The sequence below is a fragment of the Mustela erminea genome, chromosome 10 (genome assembly GCF_009829155.1).
Source record: "Mustela erminea isolate mMusErm1 chromosome 10, mMusErm1.Pri, whole genome shotgun sequence".
In the NCBI taxonomy this organism is placed as follows: domain Eukaryota; kingdom Metazoa; phylum Chordata; class Mammalia; order Carnivora; family Mustelidae; genus Mustela; species Mustela erminea.
Window position 1 is genome coordinate 95,031,244 of NC_045623.1, and position 19,561 is coordinate 95,050,804.

The following is a 19,561-nucleotide window of genomic DNA, read 5'->3' on the forward strand; positions in this document are numbered from 1 at the left end:
TCCATAATTCTTAAAATAGACTTAAAAATACATATCCCAACACCAGTTTTCCTTACCTGGGGTTACCTGACTGTTCACTGGTAAAGCCAGAACTTTTATTTTGTTTTTCAGTTTCATACTTCCTGCTTTTTCCACTGTTCTGGGTGTCTTTTATTGGAAAATGCAAGCATAGCATAGTGAGCAAGATTGTAGAATCTGGTATCAGATTATCTAAATTTGTAACTGGATCTTCCACTGCCTAGCTCTGTGACCTTGGAGAAATGACTTCTGTGTCACTCAGCTTTTCCCCATCAGTAAAGTATGGGCAGTAATAGTACCTGCTTCTTGGATTTGTTGTATTTTCTAGTTTATTCCATGCAAATAAAGCGTTTCAGATAGCACTTGGCATCTTAGTAAGTGCAGAATGGTGTGATACAGGCTATAGAATTTTTCAGAACAAGGATCTGTGCCTGCGAATTAGCGGTAAGTTAAAGAGATGGGGCTTGATCAGATCTGGAAGAAAGTAGAATTTTTTTTTTTTTTTTTAAGATTTTATTTATTTGTCAGGGGAGAGAGAGTGCGCATAAGCAAGGGGAGCTGCATTCAAAGGGAAAAGTAGGCTCCCCACTAAGCAAGGAAGCTGATGCAGGACTCCATCCCAGGACGCTAGGACCATGACCTGAGCCAAAGGCAGACGCTTAATTGATATGAGCCACGCAGGTGTCCCAGGGGTGTAGAATTTAGATGGATGGTGAAGTGGGGAAGGCATTCTTTTTTTTTTTTTTTTTTTTTTTTTAAGATTTTATTTATTCATTTGTCATAGAGAGAGAAGCGAGAGCAAGCACAGGCAGACAGAGTGGCAGGCAGAGGCAGAGGGAGAAGCAGGCTCCCCGCCAAGCAAGGAGCCCGATGTGGGACTCGATCCCAGGACGCCGGGATCATGACCTGAGCCGAAGGCAGCCGCTTAACCAGCTGAGCCACCCAGGCGTCCCTGGGGAAGGCATTCTTAAAGGAGCCTCGTGAGACCATTGCAGGAGGAATTGGCATTCTTTTTTGATAACTAAAGGGTTTGACTGCATCTAGACTAATAAGAAGTGGGATTACTTCATGGAAGGCTTTGAAGCTGGGTTGAGGCATTAGGACCCTGACATCTCATCAGTTGAGTAACATCATAAAGGTGGCCTTCGTAGGTGTATTGACCTAATAGTGATATGCATTATGAAAACAGCATCACAGTGCCCAGAAGGGAGGGCATGGTAGCTGGTACTAAGATTATGGCAGTGGTGAAAGAATGGGCCATTCTGAGATTTTTCTTTTTTTTTTTAAGATTTTATTTATTTATTTATTTGACAGAGATCACAAGTAGGCAGAGAGGCAGGCAGAGGAAGAGGGGGAAGCAGTCTCCCCACTGAGCAGGGAGCCCCACATAGGGCTCGATCCCAGGACCCTGAGATCATGACCCAAGCCAAAGGCGGAGGTTTAACCTAGTAAGCCACCCAGGTGCCCCTTGAATGGGACCTTTAAACATACCCATGCTTTGCTTGATTACATGGTTTGGTTGCCACTGTTGATGAAAATAAATGGAGAGTGTTTGGAGTGTCTTGAAGTTCAGAAATTGGTTGTGTATGGTATATGGTTCTGTGTATCTGGGTAGTGACTTCTTTGCTCAAAGAAAAAAGAATGCCACTTGTGTTAAGGGTGCCAGTACTTTATATTATTGTCCTTTTTTTTTTTTTTTTAAAGATTTTGTTTATTTATTTAACAGAGAGAAATCACAAGTAGACAGAGAGGGAGAGCTGAGAGAGAGGGGGAAGCAGGCTCCCTGCTAAGCAGAGAGCCTGACGTGGGGCTCGATCCCAGGACTGTGAGATCATGACCTGAGCTGAAGGCAGAGGCTTAACCCACTGAGCCACCCAGGTGCCCCTCTTTTTTTTTTTTTTTTTTTTTTTTTTTTAAGATTTTATTTATTTATTTGACAGAGAGAGATCACAAGTAGGCAGAGAGGCAGGCAGAGAGAGAGAGAGGAGGAAGCAGGCTCCCTGCTGAGCAGAGAGCCCGATGCGGGACTCGATCCCAGGACCCTGAGATCATGACCTGAGCCGAAGGCAGCGGCTTAACCCACTGAGCCACCCAGGCGCTCCCCAGGTGCCCCTCTTATTGTCCATTTTAACAAAGTAGCACGTATAATAAGAATTAGAACACAGTTCAGGGAATAACCCTGGATTTGTTTCTTCAAATCTCTCCCTTCATTGATGTATTGATTGCTGTTCTTTTGTTTTCTCTGCAGGCCTCAGCTGTTGAAGAATGCTCTTCAGAGAGCAGTAGAGAGAGGCCAGTTAGAACAAATAACTGGCAAAGGTGCTTCTGGGACATTCCAGGTTAGAGGCTGAAAAGGATTGTAGAGAAGTGGTTCTCAGAAGTTTGATTTCAGGACCTCCTTACACTCTAAAAATTTGAGGACCCCAAGAGGTTTTTTTTTATGTGGGTTATATCTCAATATTTATGGTATTAGAAATTAAAACTGAAGGAACTTTTAAATACTAAATTTAAAAAATTTTTCACATTAACATAAATGATAAAATTTTTTGTGAAAAATAACTATATTTGCCAAAACAAAAAAATTGAATGAGAGGAGAAGAAAGGTACTGTTTATTAAAAACTGGCAAAAGTCTTTAATATCTTGGTGAAGAGAAGACAGCTGGTATCTATCTGTTCAACACATTTTGGGTTGTATCTGAAGAAAGTTCACCACACATAGTAATATAGTTAGAAAAGTCTGGAGTATCAGATAATTTTTAAATAGTTGTGGACATTATTTTTTGATCCTATATGAAAACTCAACAGATGATAATTTTAAAAATATATATTTATTTATTAGAGAGCTGTTGAGCATGTAGGGGTTGAGGGAGGGTGAGGGACAAGTAGACCTCTCACTGAGTGCAAAGCCCCACCCACGGCTCAGATCTCACCACTCTGAGGTCATGACCTGAGCTAAAACCAAAAGTTGGAACAAATGATAATTTTTTAATAGCTTTATTGAAGTATGGTTTATATATCATAAAATACATTTATTTTTTTATTATTATTTTAAAATATTTTATTTATTTATTTGACAGAAATCACAAGTAGGCAGAGAGGCAGGCAGAGAGAGCAGAGGAAGCAGGCTTAATAGTCCTTAACTCACTGAGCCACCCAGGCACCCCTTTATTATTATTATTTTTTTAAGATTTTATTTATTCATTTATTTGAGAGAGATCACAAGCAGGCACAGAGAGAGCAGGAAGCAGGCTCCCCGCTGAGCAGAGAGCCCGATTCGGGGCTCCATCCCAGGACCCTGAGATCATGACCTGAGCTGAAGGCAGAGGCTTTAACCCACTGAGCCACCCAGGTGCCCCAAAATACGTTTATTTTAAATTATGATTTATAGTTTTTAGTGATTTTTAGTAAATTTGCAAAGTCGTACAGCCATCACCACAATCCAGTTTTAGAACATTTTCCTCACCCAGAAAGCTCTCTTGTGCCCATTTGGAGTGTCTACCCATTCTCATTCTCAGCCAACCTACTAATGGACTTTCTCTTTATATAGATTTGCCTTTTCTACATGTCATATGGATAGAGTCATATAAGATGTGGCTTTTGTGTCTGGCTTCTTTCACTTAGCATAGTCTTGTTTGAGCCTTGTCCTTGTTGCAGCATGAATCCGTGCCTTCATTCCTTTGTACTGCTGCATAGGTATCACACTGTATGAATCTAACACTCTCTGTTTATTCACAAGTTGATGAAAATTGGGGTTATTTCCACTGTTTTTACTCTTCTGAGTAATGTTGCCAATGAGCATTTACATCTCAGTCTTTTGTTCAGACACGTGTTTTGTTTTACATGGATACATAACTAGGATTGTGGACTTGCTGGACTGTATGGTAAATTTATGTTGTAGGAAACTCCCAGAGTGACTGCATTATTTTACATTCCCACCAACAAAGTGTAAGGTTTCTAATTTCTCCATATCTTTGCAAACACTTGTTGCTATCTTTTTAAAATGCTAGCCATACTGGTGGATAGAGTGTGTCATTTCATTGTGGTCTGGGTTAGCCTTTTCCTCATGATTGCTGATGTTGACCATCTTCTCATGTGCTTAATGGACATTTGTTTATCTTTTCTGGTAAAATGTCTCTTTAATTATTTTTCCTGTTTTTACAGTTGGATTATTTATCTTACTGAGATATAAAAGTTATGTAACTAGATATAAGTTCCTCACTAGATATATGATTTGCAAATATTTTCTCTTACTCTGTGGTCTATGCTTTCACTTTGCTAATGGTGTCTTTTGATGTGCAAAAGTATTTAATTTTGATGAAAGCCAGGTGATCATTTTTTAAAATTGCCTCTGCTGTTGGTGTTGTAGTTAATAAATCATCACCTAACTTATGATCACAAGATTTACTACTATGTTTTTTTTTAATAGTTTCAGCTCTTGCATTTAGGCCTATCCATTTTGAATTTTATTTGTGGTATGAGGTGAGGATATAAATATTTATGTTCTTGCATGGGGATATCCATTTGTCCTAACATTATTTATTGAAAAGACTGTCCTTTGCCCACTGAATTACCTTGGCATTTTTATTAAAAAAAAAAAAATGACTGTAAATGGTAAGGGTTTATTTCTGAACTGTAAATTTTGTCCCATTGATCTACATGTGAATTCTTTTTTTTAATATTTTATTTACTTATTTAAAAGAGAGATAGCAAGAGAGAGCATGAACAGAGGGAGGCGGAGAACCGATGTGGGTCTTGATCCCAGGACCCTGGGCTCATGACCTGGCTAATAGCAGTCACCTAACTGACTGAGCCATCCACGCATCCCTATATGTGAATTCTTATGCCAGGGTCACACTATCTTGATGACTATAGCTTTGAAAACTTTGCAGTAAGTTTTGATACTGGGAAATGTTAAAATGTAGTTTAAAAAAAAATGTTTTGATTATTCTGGGTCTTATGCATTTCTATATGAATTTTAGGATCATTTGTCAATTTTCACAAAGCTAGCTAGGATTTTGGTAGAGATTGCATTGAACCTGTTTGAGAAGAATCATTATCCTTTTATAATATTGATTTTTCCAGTTCATGAACACTGTCTTTTTGTTTATTCAGAGCTTTAATTTTTCCAGCAGCATTTTGTAGTATAAAGATCTTAGATTTCTTTCCTTGAGTTTGTTCCTAAGTATTTTATTCTTTTTCCATGTTATTGTGAATGGAAATACTTTCACTTCTGAATATTGCTAGTCTATGGAAATACAATTGATTTGTCTATTGATTTTATATTAATTCAACTTCGCTGAACTCATTTACTAGTTCTAGTAAGTTTTCTTGTAGGCTCCTTAGGATTTTTTGTGGACTCCCTGGGATATTCTACATACAGAGTCATATTGTTTGCAGATAAAGACAGTTTTACTTCTACCTTTCCAATCTAGATGTTTTGTTTTGCTTTTTTCTTGCCTAATTGTACTGGCTACAACCTCCAGGACAGTGATGAGAGCAAACATCCTTATCTTGTTCCCCATTTTAGAGGGAAAAACATCAAGTCTTCCACCATTAAGTTAGCTGTAGGTTTTTCATAGATGCCTCTTACCAAGTTGAGAAACTATTTTCCTCTATTACTTGTTTGCTGGGAGTTTTTATTGTGAACAGCTGTTGGGTTTGTCAGATGATTTTTCTGTGTCTCTTGAGATGGTCGTATGGTTTTTGTTCTTTATCCTGTTAATATCATGTATTACATTAACTGATTTTGTAGTAATTCCTTAAAGGTTAGTTGCCATGTAGAACCTGAGACCATATGAGGGAAATTTTTATTCTTGCCCTTAAAATCATTTGGTCTTGAACTTGGAGTGGGATCTTCTAACCATAGTTTCATAACAGGATCATTTGGAAAATAGTGGTTCACTGAATTATGTAGCTTATTAAAATATTATCACGTTTAATCAAATAATAATAAAAGTAACATTATATTACCTGCTGACCTCATCAGAACAATATTTAAGTACTGGGAAATTACCAGGCTCACCATGGTGTAAATACAAGTGTTCTGTGATTTAAAATTTTTCTTTAAAATTGCTTTTTTTTTAATTGCTTTTTAGAGGCACCTGGGTGGCTCAGTTGGTTAAGCAACTGCCTTCGGCTCAGGTCATGATCTTGGAGTCCTGGGATCGAGTCCCACATCAGGCTCCCTGCTCGGTGGGGAGTCTGCTCTCCCTCTGACCTCTCCACTGTCATACTCTATCTCTCTCTTTCAAATAAATAAAATTTTTTTAAAAACTGCTTTTCATGCTTGGTAACAAATATTGCTAGTTTTCCTTGGAGGAAGGAGACACTTATTTAATACATTTTCAAGAAAATATCTACCAGGATCCCAAGTCCTAAATAACTATAATTTATCTGTTTGTTGTTCCATCAAGTAAAAAAGGGTGTTTCATGAGTAATGGAGCTAGTTCAGCTCACAGCTCAGTTGCTGAAGGTGCTTGTCCTTGAGACCGCTGTCATACCTCCAATGCAGCTGATAGGCTTTATGTGTTCCTCCCATCTCATCCCATAAAATAGCAAAAAGAGTGCACTGTGGTTGAGATTCAATAAAATAATTTTTGCTACTTCATCAAAGGCATTCCTAAGTGAAATTGACTTTTTATTATTTTTTTAAACACAGTGCATAGCAATAAAGACTACAGTAACTGTTGGTACATTTTTTTGTCTCCTCCTTGATTTGTGGTAAGGTGGCAACTGTTTTACCCACCATTGCTTTTCTACCATTAGTGTAAATGTCACCACAGCAGAAAAGGCACATCACATCTTAGTAGTATTATGAAAATTGTTTTGACCTTACACATCCTCTGAAAGAGTCTCAGGAACCCCGGAGATTTGTAGACTGCTCTTTGAGAATCTCACTTGTAGACAATACCTGAGTTTGTCCTTTTACCCTTTTTGATTATTGGTGCTGATCTTTGTTCCCCATCCTTTTGTCCTTGGAATATGCTATGTAATTTTCTGTTGTATGATACCCTAAATAGTTATTAAACTTTTCCTTTGCTGTTTTCTTTGGAGGATTAAAAAGGTTATTTGTTTTTTTATGTAACTACTGCATTTTTCAGATTGGGACAAAGGAAGTACTCTCAAAAGTATCTTATTTATTGGGGCATAACAAGTTAACTTGCTTATTGGGGTAGAGCAGTTACTCTGTTTGAGTTAGGGTAGCTATTGCTGTTTTAGGTTGGATGGAAGGGTAAATGGAGAGAGGAGAGGCCATAGGAGGGTTGGGACTCCTCAGTCAGATTGAATACCTGATGAGTGGGAAGAGAAAGTCCCTAACCTGACAATTTATTGTAAAACATATCTGTGCTAATGCAGGAACTCCGACCCACCTGGTGCAGAGGAGTCTTGTCTTGACCTGCTTTGGGAGAGTGTTGTCTTGATGCTTTTCTCTTCCTCCTTGGAAAACAGCTGAAGAAATCAGGGGAGAAACCCCTGCTTGGTGGAAGCCTGATGGAATATGCAATCTTGTCTGCCATTGCTGCCATGAATGAGCCGAAGACCTGCTCAACCACTGCTTTGAAGAAGTATGTCCTGGAGAACCACCCAGGGACCAATTCTAACTATCAAAGTAAGACTCAGAGTTGTATGCAGTGACTGGGCTCAGGGGAATTACCTTGTGAAACATTTTAGAGCCCGTGCTGTTAATGACAAAGCATTAAGTGCCGACTGTGAAACTAAGAGGGAACAACAAAGAACAACAAAGAAAAATTATCAAAGCTTTTCCTTAATTTTTAAAAAATATTTTATTTATTTATTTGACAGAGATCATAAGTAGGCAGAGAGGCAGGCAGCGAGAGGAGGAAGCAGGCTCCCTGCTGAGCAGAGAGCCCGATTCCGGGCTTGATCCCAGGACCGTGGGATCATGACCTGAGCTGAAGGCAGCCACTTAACCCACTGAGCCACCCAGGCGTCCCCTTTTCCTTAATTTTTACAATCTCTATTGAAGATCAGGATTTGATTTGATTTAGCTGTAAAGGTTTTTCTCATATATATATATATATATTTTTTTTTTTTTTTTTAAAGATTTTTTATTTATTTATTTGACAGAGAGAGATCACAAGTAGGCAGAGAGGCAGGAAGAGAGGCAGGCAGAGAGAGAGGAGTAAGCAGGCTCCCCGCCAAGCAGAGAGCCCGATGCGGGACTCGATCCCAGGACCCCGAGATCACGACCCGAGCTGAAGGCAGCGGCCTAACCCACCGAGCCACCCAGGCGCCCCTCATATATATTTTTGTTGTAATTTAGATAAATCCTTGGTTCAGGACACTCTCAAGTATAGTTTCTTTTTGCCTTTCTGAATATTTACTAAAGCATCTAATTTCACCTTGAAACCAAGCTGGTGTTTTAAAATATGACTTGCTATTTCTCATTGCCTTTTAAGCCCTAAAACAGAAAATGCTTTTTTTTTTTTTCCAGTGAAGTGTATTTACCCTGTCAGGTAGTGATTTGTGATTCAAAGTCTCATCCTAGCAGCACAGTCACATATGGAGTAATGTGGCTGGATGTTTTCTCAGTGAGGTGCTAGACTAGGCATAGTGGTGTAGGTAAAGAATGTGGAAAGTAAGTAACAAAATGCAAACTAGACTGTATTATTTTAATTAAAAGTACTTTTGAAGCCTTAATATTAAGTGACTTAGCATATATGCAGTATGAATTTTTTAATGTTACAGAAGAATACTTTCTGGTCATTTTTTTCATGCATTACTTTGAAAACTGCTGTGACTTTTTTTATTCTTTCCTTCCTTAAAATATGTACTGTGTTTACTGTGTCTGCTGACCCTTTACAAACCATTTCATGATTTTCCCTTTCGGTTGAGTATCTAGAAGAGAAGATGAAGTTGGGTTATTAACCTTTTCAGTTTTACTGATACTGCTACTGTATTGTGGACACTGAATCACCTTAAAATGTAGTTTTGATGTGTCTCTATATGAAAGATGAGAGTCGGTGAGGCCTTTAGAAGCATAGTATTCTGTGGTTTGCTGTGATATTACTCTTTATAGATAATTCTCTTAGATGATTTTCCTAGTACAGACGGGCATTCAGGGGATGTTCGAATGAATGGAGATGAGAGATTTAGTTTTAAGTTGGCTCTTAATCATTTTGTGCCACTGTAGGGCAAGTGACCACCACTCTGAGCTCCTGTTTTCCTTTCTGTGAAATTCGGAACTTGGCTTAATGGTCTCTAAATCTCTTGCTGTGACAGTTTAACCTTTTCAAATTTATGGGCACTTAATTGTGTAGTGAATTATTCATCCCTTTGACCACAAAGAATTCCCTTAGCACATGTCAGCTAGTATCTGTGACAGGACAGTAAATTGATGTATAACTGATTAGAGTTGAGGTAATTATCAAATTTAATAAACAACTTTCTTTCTGAATTTTTTGTTCAGTGCATTTGCTGAAGAAAACTCTGCAGAAATGTGAAAAGAATGGGTGGATGGAACAGATCTCTGGCAAAGGATTCAGTGGCACCTTCCAGCTCTGTTTTCCCTATTATCCCAGGTAAGCAGCTAGCCCATAATGTGAAGTGTTGGTCATTATAAATTTAAAATCTGATTCTAGGTTACAGGCTTGGGCTTTTAACTTATTAACTTGTTACTGTTCTACTTGAAAGTAAAGACTTCTTGAGGCAGTATTGTTTTGGTTTTGTTTGTTTGTTTAAGATTTTATTTATTTATTTATTTATTTATTTGACATTCAGTCACAAGTAGGCAGAGAGGGACGGATGGGGTTGCGGGGGGGAAGCAGGCTCCTTGCTGAGCAGAGAACCTGATACAGGGCTTGATCCCAGGACCTTGAGAGAGAATCTCAAGCAGACTCCCACACTAAGCATACAGCCTAACTCAGAGCTCAGTCTCATGACCCCTGATATCATGATCTGAACCAAAGCCAAGAGTTGGATGCTTAGCGGACTGAGTCACCTGGGTGCCCCTACCTAAGGCAATATGGTTTTAGAGTAAAAGCTTTTCATGTAGGAGTCGGGATTTGGGCTACCCTGCCAGAGCTTATTGTTAGCCATCCGTTCCTACAATCAGGCATTGAATTCTTTGAGTTCCTTGGCCATTTTTATGTTCAGCCCTTCTTTATTTATTTATTTATTTATTTATTTATTAAGATTTTATTTATTTATTTGACAGAGAGAGATCACAAGTAGGCAGAGAGGCAGGCAGAGAGAGAGAGAGGAGGAAGCAGACTCCCTGCTGAGCAGAGAGCCCAATGCGGGACTCGATCCCAGGACCCTGAGATCATGACCTGAGCCGAAGGCAGCGGCTTAACCCACTGAACCACCCAGGCGCCCAGGTTTTTTTTTTTTTTTTTTTTTTTTTTTTAAGATTTTATTTACAGCCCTTCTTTATTAAGTAAATGCTAATGAGAAGAAGAGTATTAGAGGATTGGGTATGTTTTAATTGTCCATCATTCAGGGTGCCTGGGTGGCTTAGCCAGTTGAGCATCTGCCTTAGGTTCAGGTGGTGATCTCAGGATCCTGGGATTGAGTCCCACATCGGGATCCTTGCTCAGTGGGGAATCTGTTTCTCCCTCTCCATCTACATCTCCCCCTGCTCATGCTCGCTCGCTCTCTCACAACAAATAAATCTTTTTTTTTTTTTTTTTTTTAATTGTCAGTTGCTCAAGGATAAAGAGCATTGGCTGCTTCCAAGAATCCTGATTTGCCTTCTCAATACTATAGAGGCCATTTCCTTGAAAACCTCTTTTATCTTTATTTATTACTGCACTAAAAAATAAGTTAAGCACCTCCCATGGGCCAAGCACTGTCCTGTGTGCCCATGCGATGGTCTTCTTATGCTCTCATTTCTAGTAAAGTGCTGTGACATGCACCACTAAAACCCTATTTTATTTTATTTTTATTTTAAAGATTTTATTTATTTATTTGACAGACAGATATCACAAGTAGGCAGAGAGGCAGGCAGAGAGGGAGAGGGGAAAGCAGGCTTCCTGCTGACCAGAGAGCCCAATGCAGGACTCGATCCCAGGGTCCTGGGATTGTGACCTGAGCCGAAGGCAGAGGCTTATAACCCACTGAGCCACCCAGGTGCCCCTATTTTATTTTTTTAGACTTTATTTATTTATTTGACAGAGAGAGACAGCAAGAGAGAGAACATAAGCAGGGGGAGTGGGAGAGGGAAGCAGGCTTCCTGCCAAGCAGGGAGCCTAATGCAGGGCTTGATTCCAGGATTCTGGGATCATGACCTGAGCGGAAGGCGGGTGATTAATATCTGAGCAAACCAGGCTCTCTTAAAACCTTATTTTAGCGAGAGTATAGTGTAGTTTCTTATATTGGACCTTGTGCACAAGCCTAAATAGGTGTTACTTGGTTGGTTGCATATTACTTAAATTTCTCAGACATTAAATTTAATTCTTAAAATCAAGCACATGAAATGTTACAATTTAAGGAATTATTAATCAATGAGATCAATATTTTTATCAGTAAGGGCAAAGAAAATAGAAAATCCTCGCTGTATTTCTCTAAAACTTGAAGAGATTCGGCCTTTATATTATTTTGAGGTCTTTGCCAGTATCAGGAGGGCAAAAAATGTATACTGCTGTGCATACGGTTTGCTGCCTTACAGACAATTCACTGCTCTGTATTCAGTGGCTAATACAGTGTTGGACAGACATTAAGAGCTTAAGTAATCATTTTACTCAGTGATTAAGAATCAGTTTTATTAAATGGCAGGAGGAAGAGAATGAGGTGTGGTCTGGGACTTTTACAGATGTGTTATGACGGTGTGATCGGAATAAGTTCAACTGTGACCTGATGCTCGTACCGTGGCATTCGAATGTCCACGAAATAGCACCTCGCTTCACCTTTCTCTCTTGTCCCATATGGCACTTCTCTTTGACCTAAGTTTACCTAATTTTTCTTCCCTTTTTCCTTTTCATAGCCCAGGAGTTCTATTTCCAAAGAAAGAGCTAGATGATTCAAGAGACGAGGATGAAGAGGAGGATGACTCCTCAGAAGAAGACTCTGACGATGAAGAGCCTCCACCTAAGAGGAGGTAAAAATGGCCGTAATAGTGATAGTGACTGAACAACTTGGATCCCTCTCAGAAAGTTCTTTGTGTAACATTTGATCTTGTCTTCTTGAAAGTTCAGGGGCTTTGAGCTTAGGAAGCCCTGTGAATACATAATTTACTGTTTGGTCAAATCTGTATGTGTGTCCAAAGAAAAATAATCCCGTATTTTTTTTAGTAAAAACGTCATGAATTACGTATAGACTTCCATGAATCCTTAGTAAAGGCTCCAGTTAAAAAAAATAATATTCTGGGGCACCTGGGTGGCTCAGTGGGTTAAAGCCTCTGCCTTTGGCTCAGGTGATGATCCCAGGGTCCTGGGATCGAGCCCTGCATGGGGCTCCCTGCTTGGCGGGGTGGCCTGGTTCCCCCCACACCCCCCACCTGCCCCTCTGCCTACTTGTGATCTCTGTCAAATAAATAAATAAAATCTTTTTAAAAGAATAATAACAACATTCCTATCCTTTTAATGGGTGGCTTTTTATCCGCGCTAGATCTTTTGTGGCAAAGTATCTGGTCATCCTGGCAAAGTGACTCTCTCAAGTACTAAGTGATAGTCTTTGCTTTTTGGTTCTCACAGGTTGCAGAAGAAAACCCCAGCGAAGGCGTCCTTGAAGGCTGCATCTGTGAAACAGAGAGTGTCCAAGCCTGCACCTAAAGTCCCAGCTGCCCAGCGTGGGAAAGCTAGGCCCCCGCCCAAGAAAGCCCCTCCCAAGGCTAAAACTCCTGCCAAGAAAGCCAGACCCTCACCTTCAGTCATCAAGAAACCTAGTGGTGGCTCTTCAAAGAAGCCTGCAGCCAGTGTGAGAAAGGAAGTGAAATTGCCCGGCAAGGGCAAATCCAACATGAAGAAATCTTTCAAAGCAAAAAAGTAAATTTTATAGGGAAAAAAAAAGGGTATCATGATGAAGTTCAGAATCTTATTTTCTAAGGTCAGTGTGCATTTGTTTTAGTTTTGATGCTTTTAAAAATTACATTTTTTTCCTCCCCTATGAACATTGTGGGGAGGGAATATAAATAAACCAATTTAGGCATTTGTTAGCTTTAGGTGCTGTTCTTGGTGCCTGGCCCTTCCCTCAGTCCTTTTAATTTCTGCGAGAACTCTGGATTTTCCTGAACTGTATAATCTACACTTGTCATTTTTTCCTCCTCCACCCCAACCCTCTTTTTATGGTCAGCTTTGGCTTTTTTTTTTCCCCCCTTCCAGCTTTATCTAAACAGTTGCAAAGATTTTTATATTTGTAGAAAGCATCATGAATAGGATGCTGGTCAGGTGCTGGAAGTAAAAAAGAGGCAGTATATAGCACTGACTGAATTGTAAAGCCTTCTGCCTGGAGACTCCAGTTATAGCTATAATAATTAATCTTATTTATAAAACCACTCCACTAACCCTCTCTCTCCAATTATATAAATACAGAGACATCTTAGCTTTGGGAATAAGCCAAAAAACGTTATGATTTCATTAGGTTCTGAAGATCTATGACTCCTTTGGGCCACTTTCATATTGGTCAATTTCCAGGTTTTTTTCACTGGCCCAGGGCATTGTGTTCCCTCAACCACAAGCACAAATTCCCTTCACCACTTGATTTTTGACTGAAGGAGAAATATAGGAATACATTGAATTTGTGATTTCTGGTGTCACCTGTGTTACCAAAAACCAAAACATATAAAATCTTCTTGATCAAATGTTTAAATATATTTTTTAATATTTGGAGCATGACTTGTCATTTCCAGTTTGCCTTTTTTATAAGGAAATGTTGGAGAGTTAACATCATTGCTAATGTAGAAATGTTAAGTGGAAAAACGTACAATTTGCTAAAATAAACTAAATTCCAGATTCATCTGTGGGTTTTTTTCCCCTCCTTTCTTTCCACGGCACTTTTGATATCAAGCAAGTGGCTTCCTTTTTGAGATACTTTAAAAAAAAAAGAAGGGCAAATGAAGCCCGACTACCTAAACCTTCCTCATTTGTATTTGTTTCAGTATTGTGCAGTTGTGTTCAATAGTACTAGCTTTCTACTTGGGAAATACTGATTTTGGGTTATCATTTACCCTCCCTGTGGCACTTGACATTTTAATTGTCTTAAACTTTTTGGCGTGTGCCTCTGGCCCCTTTGAGTGCTGCCCGAGGCACGAGACATTTGTTTCCTTCATTCCACTTGCATTGTCTCCTGGGGTCTAGTCTGCAGCCTAGCGTGCAGCTGGGAAATGGACTGGAGAAGATTGGCTGGAAGTAGATCCATAATCATGTGTGATCCCATCATGAGCCCATTGGAATTTGTGTTGCATGTAAGGCAATCTTTCCTGTTGTAAATCTTCCTTTTTTTATGTACATATATTTTGAAAAATATGAATAAACATGAAATTTTAAAGCTGCTGAACTGTAGCTTATATTTAAAAATTTTAGTACATCCTTTGAAGTAGCTAAGTCACATTCACTTGAGTCTTTTCTACTCCTTGGAATAGCTGCCATCCATTTTCCTTTTTATTTTTATTTTTTCTTTTAATTAAAAAAAAAACTTTTTTAAAGATTTTATTTTAGAATAATCTCTACACCCAGTGTGGGGCTTGAACTCAAAACCCCAAGATCAAGAGTCACATGCTGGGCTGACTGAGCCAGCAGCACACCCCCATCTTCCTTTTTAAATACAAGCTTCAGTTTATTTGCTTTTGAATTCTTTATATGGATGGTAAATGATGTCTCTCTTGATAATATTGAACCTGGTTATTTAATGAGTAAGAGGTTTAAAAAAATTGTTTTGCATTTTGCTAAGGTCCTTATTTTCAAGAAATTAGAGTCCATTCATTTTAATGTTCACATATATTCTTGGGTTAGAAAAAAAAAATGAGACTGCCGAAGGGTTGATAAACCCTACAGACCTAATTCTGTTTTTTTTTTTTTTTTTCTAATTCTGTTTTCTGTTACGCTGTCTGGCACGTAGTAATTTCTTAGGTATGGGTGTTGGGTACCTGTGCGAACAATACTCTTCTGAGGTCAAAAGTTGGAGGATTTGGGTTGGTTTCTTTGTTTTACGATACCGCTTTTAAGAAGATACCCTGAACGGTCACCTGGTGGCTGTATTGTACATCAGGGGCTCCAGCATCGGGGAAGAAGTTTAGATCATTTGAAATCCTTTCCAGCTCTGACATTGTTTTAACTTCACAAAGTTCAGGTAAGGACAAAACTGTCCTTGCTTTAGAATCACGTAAAGGGAAAAGACAGAAGGGCCACTGCACTCTTCAGTGAAAATCCTTATCATCAAAAACAAGCACCTTACTTGTTTTGAAATAAAGGAATGTTTGGGTTTTTCTCCCTTCTAGGCATTCTACAGGAGAAGGACACCTAAATTTTACTTCCCTGTTACAGCAGGGAAAACCGCAAACTCAGGTAATCCCAGCAATTTCTGGCACAGATCGGTGGCTTCATTTCTCTCTGTTAGTGACTGACTGAGCTCAGCTGTACAGTGGTTCATGTAGTCTTTTTTTTTCTCTCAAGATTTTATTTATTTGACAGAGACACAGCGAGAGGGGGAACAGAAGAAGGGGGAGTGGGAGAGGGAGAAGCAGGCTTCCCGCCAAGCAGGGAGCCTGCTGTAGGGCTCAGTCCCAGGACCCTGAGACCAAAGGCAGACGCTAAACCAACTGAGCCACCCAGGCACCCTGTTTGATGTTTTCTTAAACCATCTACAAACTAGCTTTGATAAAGGAGTCTCAGAAAATACTGGGAGAGAGATTGTCAGCTTCTTAACCTACACAATGAGAAAGAAGAGCTACCATTGCAACAATAACAACAGAAAATTCAGATCTTTTCTTAGTAATAAGATAAAAGCATTCAATACAGATGTTAACCATCCACACGGACTTAATTAAAGAAAGCCTGGTCCAATATAAATCTTAGAAGAAAGAGGTATGTTTTAATCACATCTATTGGATAATTAACCAGAAAATTACATGAAAACAAAAGCTAGGTAATACACCAATACCTTTAACATTCTTTCCATCATTCCTGTCTTGCAAAAGTTAATCAGCCCTAGTCTAGGTTTGCTAACCGATTTTGTGCCTACCATAAAGAACCTATGAAGTTTTTCTTGCTCCAGCTGTGATAGCTCTTGCCATCCTGATGGTTCAGGAGAAAGAGGGGAAGCCAGCCATATTCATGAACTGCTGTATTTAGCCAACTAAGAAAAACTTTAAAAACTAATCTCTAACATTTTTTTCTACATTATTTCCTTCTATCATTTTCCATAAGATTCTTCACTGGTTTTTCTGCTGGAGAAATTTTCTACCTTCGATTATTTAAATTTATTCACTTAGTCTGAACTGTTCCTACTCAGTTTTGTCATCAACTGGTGTGTCAAAGGAAGTTTCGAAAGGCACCTTCCCCAGTCATTTTCCTCAAAATCTGCAATTCTCTTTTTCTTAGTACTGTATAAATGTGTAATTAGCACTGTTTGCTATTAAATCTGTGCTTACAGTGCCTTGAATGGTCAATGAAGTGTAGTTATAAATTTGACTTATGAACACAAGAAAGACTAGTGATAATAATAGTGAACACTAACTGAATTTGTTCTACAAGTCAGGCTCTGTACATACATTATCTCATTTAATCCTTGCAACCTTATGAGATGGTGATTGTGTATCATCCCCATTTTGCAGAAGGGAAAAACTAAGGCACAGATGTGGTTCAGGACTTGGCGGCAGGTCACAGTAAATGGCAAAGCCATAATTAAACCCATGCTCTCAGAATGCCGAGCTGTCTCTAGCTGCTCTGCCCTGTTGTTTCCCACCGGCAGTTCCTCAGGGTTCTGAATTCTCTTACCCTGCAACCCAGTGGAGTCTGTTTTCTGTTCCTGACAAAGGACTTAAGAGCAGAGAGGATTTGGAAATGAGATGAGACCTATTAAGTTTGCTTCTAGACGTTTGCTTAAGAAGTTTGATAAGAACTATTACAATTAGATCTCAGATTACTGGGGAATATTATCTAGGCCTCCCTAAATTGTATTTTGGATACTGTACAAGTACTTGGTCATTCTCAAATCCTAGCCTTGGGACACATTCTGGTTTCCTCGCAGTTGGCTTACTACAGGCAGGTTCTTGGAGTTGATGGGACCCTGATGCTTGTGAGCTCTTCTCCAGGAGCCACAGCCTCTATCGGAACCATGACATTGCTGAGTAAGCAGCTCTCCCCTCCTTATAAGCCGTAAACTTGTACTTCAGGAGGCCTACCAAGTGCAGTGCCAGAAGGGGGATCGTTTGATAACTGAATATTGTGGACAGGATATCTGCTTAGTAATCATGAGCTGGAATATTAGTAATCCTTGTGTTTAATACTCATGATTCTGAGAGAAACCTTAGTCACCTGGTCTCCCCTTCTCTCTGCTTTGTTTGCCCTCAGTACCAACAGATACACTTTCCTAAAACCCAGAGAGTTACCCAGCATCCTTGCTCACCCACTTTACTGCTCAAGAACTTTTGTTCTGATGAAACTCTCCCATCAGACATAAATCCCTTAACACTGCTTCTGCTTGTTTGTGTAACAGAACTTTGCTGGTGCAGTATATCAAGTAAGGAATATTCATCAGTACCAAACTGAAATAGACTTGTGACTAGAGTACATTGCTCAGGCCAGGATCCTAACATCTAGCTGTGGTCCTTGGAGGCTGCATCACTTACCAGCCAAGGTGCCTCATCTCCCTGAGCTTTTATTTCCTCGTGTGAAGAAAGGTGTTGGAGGCGCCTGGGTGACTCAGTCGGTTAAGCATCTGCCTCCAGCTCGGGGCATAATCTCAGGGTGCTGGGATGGAAACCCCGCATCAGACTGTGCTCAGCGGGGAGCCTGTTTCTCCCTCTCTCCCTCGGTGCATGCGTGCTTTCTCTCAAGTATATAAATTTTTTTTTTAAAGATTTTATTTGACAGAGATCACAAGTAGGCAGAGAGGCAGAGAGAGAGAGAGGAGGAAGCAGGCTCCCCACTGAGTAGAGAGCCCGATGCGGGGCTCAATCCCAGGACCCCAGGATCATGACCTGAGCCGAAGGCAGAGGCTTCAACCCACTGAGCCACCCAGGCGCCCCTAAAATTTTTTTTTTAAGGTTTATTTATCTGACAGAGATGGCGAGAGAGCGAACAGTAGCAGGGGGTGAGGGAGAGGAAGAAGCAGGCTTCCTGCTGAGCAGGGAACCCCCTGTGGAGCTTGATCCCAGGACCCTGGAGTCATAACGCAAGTTGAAGGTAGATGCCTAACAACTGAACCAACCAAGCGCCCCATAAAATCTTTTAAAAAAAAGAAAGAGAAAGATGTTTAAATCCACAGTTGTTTGTTTTAGAATAACCACCCAAAGGTAATGTGAGATAATCAAGTGTGAAAGAATTGAACCATGATCACTACACTAAGGTTACTAAGGCATTTTAGAATTTTTGGAAAGACATTTTTTTCCTTTAAATAAATGAGCTAGAATATCTAATTTCACAAGAGTTCAGTATTTGTTTAAATTACCATTCACTGTAGTTTCCTATTGCTAGGCACTGTAATCACACTAGCTCAAGTCCTCACAAATATATTCTCAAAGATGTGTGAAATGAACCCCAATTTGCAGAAGCAAATTAATTTCCCCCAGATTAAATGTGTAGTAAGTGATGTGGAGTTACACATGAACCCAGACTTGGTAGACCTGATGCCAGTTACCTCTCCTCCACACCTCCCCTAGCAGTTTTAGACCCTGATAGCTCAGGGAGCAAAACTTTTCGGGCCACATTTTACAACAGGATTGGGCTAAAGATCAATGGGCAGCAGTTAGCAGATTTTGAAATTAGGTTTTTAAACTGCTAGGAGCTTGTTAGAAGATGAGTAAGAAAAGAGGAAACAGTTATAACTTTGAGTTTCAAATTCCAGGGAGCAGGAGAGAAGGGCAGCCAGGTGGTTGAGAGCTAGGAGTCCCCTCTAAGCTGGGGTCACCAGAGGCCTAGGCAGTCATCAGCTGCCAGCTGGGTCAAAGCTAGGGTCTTAACTGGCTGTGGGTGAAGAGAGGCTCAGAGAAAACTGTGCCTGCTCCATGTGCAATTTTTTTTTTTTTAAGTTTTATTTAAGTAATCTCTACACCCAACATAGGTGACTCTTGCCAGGAGTCAAGAGTCACATGCTTCTCCAACTGAGCCTTCCAGAGACGCCAATATTTTTTTTAAGCTCCATTGAATACTATTACCAACTTACGTTTTTCAACAGTCATTACTTTAGGGAGTATTCACTATTAACTGCCTTTCTTCAGCTTTCCAAAACATATCCGTTCTCCTCTATTTGATCTGTCTCTGGCAACAAAGCCCTAACAAGTGTTTCTGGAAAAAGGTCCTCTTCAGACCTATACTTTTCAGGTGGGAAAGTAATGGGAACCATCCCTTGTTCCCCTGCTCAAGTAGGGTGCAGGTAGCAAGATAGAGTGCCTAGATCTAGGGCACCAGTTTTATCCCATAGTATT

The 19,561-nt window shown here is 39.8% G+C and overlaps 1 protein-coding gene across 10 annotated transcripts in view; it reads left to right on the forward strand.

Annotated features, from left to right (window-relative positions):
- HP1BP3 (heterochromatin protein 1 binding protein 3) overlaps window positions 1–14,427 on the forward strand; it is a 38,924-nt gene extending 24,497 nt beyond the window's left edge. For 6 of the 10 annotated variants that reach the window (XM_032361454.1, XM_032361457.1, XM_032361459.1 and 3 more), the window contains 5 exons: window positions 2,267–2,357; window positions 7,468–7,627; window positions 9,449–9,560; window positions 11,963–12,076; window positions 12,672–14,020. In XM_032361454.1, coding sequence (XP_032217345.1) covers window positions 2,267–2,357; window positions 7,468–7,627; window positions 9,449–9,560; window positions 11,963–12,076; window positions 12,672–12,966 — 772 coding nt within the window. In that variant the 3' untranslated portion in view covers window positions 12,967–14,020. Of the gene's footprint in view, window positions 1–2,266; window positions 2,358–7,374; window positions 7,628–9,448; window positions 9,561–11,962; window positions 12,077–12,671 lie in introns of those variants that run through there. The other 4 variants (XM_032361456.1, XM_032361462.1, XM_032361460.1 and 1 more) reach the window with 2 other exon arrangements.
- The last annotated feature ends 5,134 nt before the right edge of the window (window positions 14,428–19,561 follow it).